The sequence below is a fragment of the Cyphomyrmex costatus genome, unplaced genomic scaffold (assembly GCF_001594065.2).
Source record: "Cyphomyrmex costatus isolate MS0001 unplaced genomic scaffold, Ccosl1.0 scaffold72, whole genome shotgun sequence".
Taxonomy (NCBI): Eukaryota; Metazoa; Arthropoda; class Insecta; order Hymenoptera; family Formicidae; genus Cyphomyrmex; species Cyphomyrmex costatus.
The window spans coordinates 1,487,735-1,496,268 of record NW_017280289.1 but is presented as its reverse complement, the minus strand read 5'-3'; the positions used below and the strand labels follow the sequence as shown (position 1 = coordinate 1,496,268).

Genomic DNA, 8,534 nt, shown 5'->3' with positions numbered 1-8,534 from the left:
TTCAAAATTTTTTATAAACATTATCTCTGTATGAAATAAATAAAAAAAGATAATAAATAAAGATAAAATAAATATAATAAATAAAATAATAAATAAATACAATAAATAAAAATAAATTATAAGTTATACATTTTTATTAATTAAGATTTATGTAACACGTGAAATAATTTCTAATTTTAATCGCTTAATAATTTTATTAGATCTTACAAAATTTATTTGTTAGTAAGAAGTATGACAAATATACATTTGTATAAGTTTATTATTTACAACTGATATATTATATTATAATTCATATTTTAGGCCACAAATTTTATTAAACTAAAATATTAGAATATTGAGATAGACCAGCTAGAATGAAGAAAGTGTTATTATTTAACACAAAACGATGTTAAAAATAACAAATTTGAATAATAGGAATCAGTAATTTATCTTGTTTATAATAAGATTATTCGACAATATATTTTTGGATCCATTCCTTGAAAGAGGACACTCTAGTAAATACATCGGGTCTTCCAAGAGCACATGGTACACCAAAAGAAACGATACCGATTTGAACACCATTAAAAACAAGAGGACCACCGGAATCTCCCTGAAAATTTAGAGATAACATTAATTATTTGTTCTAATCTCAAGGTATTATTTTATAAAATTCAAAATCAGTTTAGAAGGATTAAGTCATTTAATTATAAGTAAAATATATATTTAATTGTAATTAAATGATTTTGTTTTGGTTCGTAGCCCTTTTAAATTATTTTGAATTTTATATTATTTTATTATTTAATAGTATCTTACATTTAATTATCGTTATATGTTAAAATTCTAATATTATCACTTATTCTAGTATTATATGCTTCAGATGTTCATTTTCTTAAATTATATTTAAAATAATACATAAATTTAAAATAGATAATTTTGAATTATATTTAAAATAATACATAAATTTAAAATAGATAATTTTGAAACTTATAAATTTATAATATTTAAATATTAAATCTTATAGGACCGTACATGTGAGAAACACAACCAATAAGAAATTGCTTTTAACGGTCGAGCTGGATCTTAGACGCTATTATAATTCCGTGTAAATTTATATATTACGTGTGTATTTTATAAATTTATGTATCGTATAAATAAGGTTGTAAATTAATGTTGTACTTTACTTGATATTTTATACGTATTTCTTAGAATATAAAATTGCTGTATACATATACTTTAAGAAGATAAATATAATGAGATACATACTATTCACATTTATTATATTCTTTTATGCAACAATATTTTGGATAATAAAATATTAAAAGTAATATTTACGTGACATGCGCCTTCGCCTAATGTGGTGAATGTACAAATATGACTAGGTTCTATCATATGATACCCCCAGTGAGCTTGTATGCATTTATCTTGATCGTAAACATTTAATTCAATCTCTTGTAATTTGTTAGGAGTCACACCGCCAAACTAAAAATAAATAAAAAAATTTTTATAAATTTATGCATCAATATTTTTATATATGCAATATTAGTTTGTGCATTCGAAATTTTATATTAATTTTAGAAAAATGAAGAATATGAAAGTTGTAAGATAAGTATCTTGAATTATTATTATAAAGTTTCAAATTTTATATACAAATTATTTTCATAACATTTTATACTTATTATGAACTGTGCTTAAGCATAATAAAAAGTAATGTAATTATTTCGTATTATTTTCATACATAAGTCTTCAATTGACGTTCCGAAAATATTCTTCTTAAGACTATCTCTTCAAAAACATAAATTCTTATATTTTGCTAAATTTCTTAAATAAAAATTGATAAATATTTGATAAAGCTGAGACTGTACTATATTTGTTGCAAAAAATAATTTTTATTTGATACCTTAGTTTTTCCCCATCCGGATAAGATGCAGGAAGAGCCGCTGGGAGCAATATCGGTAATTGCAAGTGATATAGGCTGTATATATTTAGTATATTCAATTGAAGTAGATAAAATAAGTAAAGCAATGTCATTAACTAATTTAAAGCTATCAAAGTTCTCGTGCCTGATGACTTGTTTAACTTTGTAGACGGTACCATTTTCGTTTAGTAGATTTGTGCCAGCGTGGACAGTTAGCGATTTCAAAGCTTTGGGGTCCGAGCCATAGCTGTTAAAAATATTATAGTCGATTACTTCTCAGATGGTTTTAAGCATTGCTCTTAATACGACAAATAGAGTTATAACCCTATTCATGTATGCACATATAAAAAAGTACATACCCTCTTACGCAATGAGCGGCGGTGAGAATGGTATGCCGATTTATGATGGATCCACCGCAGGTATGATGTTCAAATATTCTCAGAGATATTTGGTATGGAAATTTGCCAACCGGTGCGTCATTTCCACCAACAATGTGATTGCTTGGAACTCCTGGAAAGCCTATAAGGTATGCAATGAAACAGAATGTAAAACACACAGAATAAATTTATGACAAAACATTTTTTAACTTTTAATAATATAAATAATTGCAAATATTATAATAGCCCATTCTATCAGTAAATGATTACTATTAATAAGTATACAATTTACAATACAATATTACATTTTTTAACTCTCGGACAATGGACGTCGTGATACTCGCACGTACGGCGGACGTACAGTCAAAAGTGACCCAAAAGTGAAATTGTTTCAAAACGTTCGAAAAGCAGATATTGTTTTATTATAATATGTAATAAACTATTTCAAATATGTATAGGAAAGAACATAAAAACACATATATTTATCATGGAAACATATATTTATTCATTTTCATCACAGACTACATATAATTTTCTTTTGTATTGTAGCATGATTATTACATACAAATTAGGAACAATGACTGCATTCGTTGCTATTTCAAACTAGAATATAGAAAATTATTGCAAAATGCAGGAACGTATCTCTCATAATAACAATTTTACACTGAATTTCACTGAAAAGCTCTGAAACAGTGACAAATATAAAATAGGAGAGAGGGAAGCGTACCTGAAACTCACATGTCGTGAGACTCTGCGTCCGCCGGGCGGAAGGTTAATATTATATTAACGTTTGGAAAAAAAAAACGTGTAATTCATTCTTTTATTAAATCATTATTAAAATATCAAATATTAGAAATATTATTTAGCAAGTATTATGTCAAAATCCAAATATATTTTTTTAACATATTCTAAATTAAAATATAATTAATATACAATATTCAAATCTAAAAATCGTCAATGTTCGAACATAACTAATGCGAATACGAAGCTTATAACAGTCTAGCTTGGATCTTATGCTTATGTATAATTTCGCGAATTTATATACTAATATATGTAGTAATAATAATTTTGCGCGAAATTATATATAAGCATTTAAAAATCCAAGCTATACTGTTATAAGCTTCGTATTCGTAATAATTAATATAGTTAATAATTTTATTTAAATGGTATTTATTAAAAACAATAATAGATTTTTTTATGAATTAAAATGTCTCAATTTAGTGATTTTATTTTATATAATATTATATATAAACATAAAAAATATCAAAGATTTTTACATTGTATAATTTTGCCATTTTAGTTTACGAAAATGATTTATAAAATATAAATTTATAAAATATTATTTATAAAATTTATAAAAAATTCATAAAAATTAATGAAAACCGATTTGAATACTTATTACGAAATAATCGAAATAATTTTTGCTTACCATGAATGGCTGCCGCTAATTGTAAGGCCACTATCAAAACAAAGAAAGTGTACATGTTGAAATTACGTATCGTACTAATAATAATGAGGCTTCTTTGTATGTTTATATATAGACTATTTTAAGTACCTCACCATAGAAACATACTTTGAAACATATATATGTGTGACACTTAAAAACGAATTAATCTACAATATTTAATCCGATTTAATCATTGAACTTTCAAAATATTGATAATTATTTATCTTATCTGAACGATCAGACGTGAGATCGAATTATATCTATGAAGATCTCTATCTTTTAGAATAAAATTTATTTGAAAATTATTATCTAGAATATATAAAGCAATTAATTGTGGCAATTATTAAAGATTACGACGCAAAACATTTAATTTCAGAATTACAAAGCGTATTTAATAATACATTAAGATAATAGGATGTCTCATATATCTCTTTTATATAGCTGCAATTTCATAAATTGGCGAAATTATCAAAAAATCACTTAAGCAGCAAATAAGTCGTGAAATATAAACACTAATTGATTCCTACAGCGTTTTCTCTTGGCTGCACTATCAGTGCAACACTCGGGCAGTGCAGCGTGTTTCCTTGGTTATCCTAGTGTTATTCAATGTTATTAAGATCCAAGATGCTATGAGTATCAAAATTGTTAAATTAGTAGATAATATAACTCGTGATATTATTGCGTGATATAAGGTCTGTTCTTTATTGCTGAACTTTTGCACCAGTTCATCTTTTTTCCTTTTCCCTTCTCCTGGAGAGATGAATGAGTGTCTTTGTTAGCTTAAAGTTGGCGAAGATATATTTCATGAAAAGGAAGCAGAAGAAGAGCGAATAACTTTTGAACACTGCTTTAATTGTAGTAAAGTGGGGGTAAAAAGCCAGCTTTCCTTCGCTGCATGAAATTGCACCTTTATTGTTATCTTAAATTTTGTAACACCAAATGGTATATATCTCTTAAATTTTCAAATTTGCGTTGATCCAAGGCAGGAAACTGGTCACTTTTGTGTAAACGTTTGAATATTCAGGCTTGCAAAGGTTACCGAAGGAAGCGATTCCAAGTTGAACTCCACTGATGACCAAAGGTCCACCAAAATCACTCTTAAATAAACAAATATGATTAATATTAAAATACTATTATATACGGTAGTAGTTGCTTATTACGGCAAATTATATTATTGTGCATACATATAATCATTTCAACGTAAATAATTTATTTGGCATATAATTAGAACACTATTTAGTATTACAATCTTTTATAACATTAATATTTTTCCAAAAATGTATCAAAGATGTAAATGCATGTATCAATTTGTTAAAGCAAAAATTTAATCCGCATATGATTAGATTTTTATAATATTACTTTTGCTCCCATAAATATGGATATAATAAAAAGTTATTGTGCTATAAAATAGAAGAAACATGAGATTTTTTGTTACCTTGCTATGTAACTTTTTTTTATTAATTAAGATAAAACAATTGTTTTTTACCGTTATCCTTAATGTTCGGAGTTTTAATTTTTAAAAAGTTTTATTTCATTTTTGTAAGATGTCTTTATCCAATATTCATGTAGTAGATACAAAACAGTGACCAATTGATATATGTAGAATGGTAACAAGTATTATAATCATTTACATTATTAAAATCTTTTGATGCTGTATCTAATATATATTTTCTTTTGTTTTATCATATTAATAATCGACAGCATTTACCTGGCATACATTAAAGTTTCGAGCTAAAGTGCAGATATGGCTACTTGTCACTTGCCAGTGCCTTATCGCGCATTCTGTCTGCTCATAACCTACTAAGTCAATTTCCTGTAAGCTATTTGAAATATTTCCACTCTAGAAAAGATAATAATTCCATTAATTGTTACAACGAGCATCAAACGAACAACAGCAGCAGAATTGTTATTAAAATATCTTCTCACACTTTTATTATTTCTAACTTCTTGCTATAATACATTTCTATTAGGTCAATCGGAAAGTTCTATCCATGTAGCGGCGAGTATCTATAGCTAGAACTGTCGTTAACTCTAATGTCTAAATCAAGCTTAATTTTTTAGTTTTACCATGTGTCAATAAAATTCAGTTTATAAAAGTATACGTTTGCATCAATAACATTGTTTATTACTGCATCGAAAATGTCGACATTTGAGTCAAATAAGCGTTATATCTGCGCGAAGTGTTAATCTTTTGCTTCAAATGGAAGAAAACTGCAGCAGAAACTCATCGAATGCTTGTAGAAGTTTATGGGGATAGTAATAGATATTATGATAGTGCTCCTTCCGATAAAACATTCAGAGAATGATTTCAATGCTTTCAAAGTGGTGATTTTGATGTGGAAGAGAAAGAGCATTCTGGACGGACAAAAGCATTTGAAGAATGATAGGAAAAAGTCATTGCTAACGATGGACAATATTTTGATTGATGTACTTATTCATTTTGTTTCTTAAATGAAATCATACTTTTTGCAAAACGAACAGAACTTTCAAATTGACCTAATAAAAACAGAATGATAACATTTTTTAAGAAAGTGTTCTTTCCTGAATATGTATAATTAGAAAATTTTTATATCATAAGTACGACATTACTGTTTCAAATCCCCATCCAGATAACGTGCATGGCTTGTTTCGAATATTTATGTCGGATTTTGAAAGAGTTATCGGTTGCACCAGTACGTTGTATCTCATAGGAGTGTCGAGGTGAAGCAAGGCGATGTCATTAATGAGTAAATAACTGTCGTAATTTTGGTGGACGCTAATACTCTCTATGTCATAAACATATCCTGATTCGTTTAAAAAGTTTGTGCCCACATGGACCTTTGTTTCATTTAGTGAACACTTCAATCTAACAATAAAAATGTACATTAAGAATTCATATCTATATTAAAAACAAATTTTGGAAATATTTGCTTTGTATTTTATCAATAAGATATCAACAAAAATATAATAGAAACTGTTAACAGAATGTAATAGTAGATTGATTACACAAAAACTAAACACACTTTGCCATTTAAATGTCGTATTTCATTTAAGTATTTACGAAAAGCATTCTCTCTCTCTGTTCAATTTTTGCAGTTTGTTGTTAGATTATATCCCTAAGTTCTGCCATCAAAACGTAAGTTGAATGAGTATTTAAATAATACTGAATTTGTTGCAATGTATCTAATGCAAATCTGTTGCCAGTTTATTGTCAGTAGATTTGTTTAGATATGTATATATATACTATATCTACTAGCAATTTATTTATTATGAATATGTACACATTTCGTACATTATTTAATATGTTGAAATAAAATTAATTTTAAAATTACATTCCGTAAATGATATGTATTGATAAAGATTCCAAATATTCAACATACCCGACAATACAACTTGCTGAAGTTAGCACATTAAAATTATTAAGAATAGATCCACTGCATATGTGTTTGCCATTGTTTCTCAATGACACCTGATACTTAAATTTGCCGATAGGAACATCTTGATTATCGATGACCTGAGTAGATGGAGCTCCTTATTAACAAAAATAAATTATATTAAATGAATTATATTAATACATGTATATAAAATAATATCTGTTACGTTATTATAGAAATTTTCTAGTAAAAGGTACGAGGGCAAGTTAATAAATTTCTAGAAAAACATAGTAAAACACATTTTTTTGATCGATTCTTTTTTATTTCTCAACGTAGTCTCCTTTCAGCTCAATACACTTGATCTAATGATTCTCCAACTTTTCAAACTCAGTTCAAGAACAGTTCCGCTCAAAGTTTGACGGTAATCAGCTGAAAGATGCTACTTGTCAAAAAGTAATGTGACATGACACTGCGAGTGCTCTCTGACTGATTTTTTTAAGAACTTATTGACTGGCCCTCGTACAGGTTCGTTTGTCTTTAACTGAATATCAAATAAAGATAGAATGACTACTGTATCGATTATCTCTTTTTGGAACATATCTTATATACATTTTTAACTTTAGCAATTTAACATTGTGTTTATTTTAAAAATAATGAGTTGTTTAGAAAAGTTACAGATTTATTATTAGAAATTTTTTCTTCTCTCTCTCTCTCTCTCTCTCTCTCTCTCTTAAAATAGCTGTAATAACTTATGATTTTCAGGGAATGGAAGTAATTAGTTACTGTTTATATTGATAAACATAATATTCACTCTTCAAACTGATGGATACAGTGCAGTTAAAATGAAACAAACGTATATTTATTTCATTTTAACTTATTGCTCCGTGTATCAGTTCGGAAAGTGTAGTAAAGAATAAAAAAACAGATCTGATGTAAGAGAATTGAAACAGTTAGTAGTTACTATTACAAGTCAAAAAAGTCATTCGTTACTGAAAAAAATAATTCGCAATTTGTAACTCGTTACTTTTTAATGTAAGAATATTTATACGGCGTTATATTTATTGTTACTGTTTTCAATAAGTAATGCGCAATTTACTTTTCAAAATGTCTCTCCTAACTTTAGCGTAACTTCATCATTCAGTTAATCATCGTTACAGTCATAAAGAATTGCAGCATCAAAAATTGTTATTACAAAAAGTAACGAAAAAGTAATTCTTCTATTCCCTGATATAGTCATACCTTGAGTGGCGTGTGCCAGAGCGATAAATACAAGACAAGCGAATATACGCATCTCTGATTGCCTTTGTTGCATTTGTTGTTTGGGATTCAAGATTGAAGTGAATAGTTGCATTCAAAGGTTTATATGTGTTTCTAGGCAGTTGTAACAAAGATATAAATCACCTGTTTGTGACGCTATCCTGAATTTTTCTCAATATAGTATTGCAGTATAAAATGTTATTTAT

The 8,534-nt window shown here is 27.2% G+C and overlaps 1 protein-coding gene across 1 annotated transcript; it reads right to left on the bottom strand.

The window, feature by feature from the left end:
• Nucleotides 1-445: 445 nt before the first annotated feature.
• On the bottom strand, nt 446-3,755 carry LOC108780564 (chymotrypsin-1-like). Its single transcript, XM_018548319.1, has 5 exons — nt 3,701-3,755; nt 2,254-2,413; nt 1,877-2,141; nt 1,312-1,458; nt 446-589 (listed from the first exon to the last, which is right to left on the bottom strand). Exons 1-5 carry the CDS (start codon nt 3,753-3,755, stop codon nt 446-448), a joined length of 771 nt encoding a protein of 256 aa, XP_018403821.1.
• Nucleotides 3,756-8,534: the final 4,779 nt, after the last annotated feature.

Bases quoted from the DNA above. Each gene is read 5' to 3' on its own strand.
- LOC108780564 (XM_018548319.1), bottom strand. From the start codon at position 3,755: ATGTACACTTTCTTTGTTTTGATAGTGGCCTTACAATTAGCGGCAGCC. The intron at 2,142-2,253 runs GTATGTACTTTT...TATTTTTAACAG, and splicing joins GCCGCTCATTGCGTAAGAGG to CTATGGCTCGGACCCCAAAG. The intron at 590-1,311 runs GTAAATATTACT...CTAAATTTTCAG, and splicing joins TAGGCGAAGGCGCATGTCAC to GGAGATTCCGGTGGTCCTCT.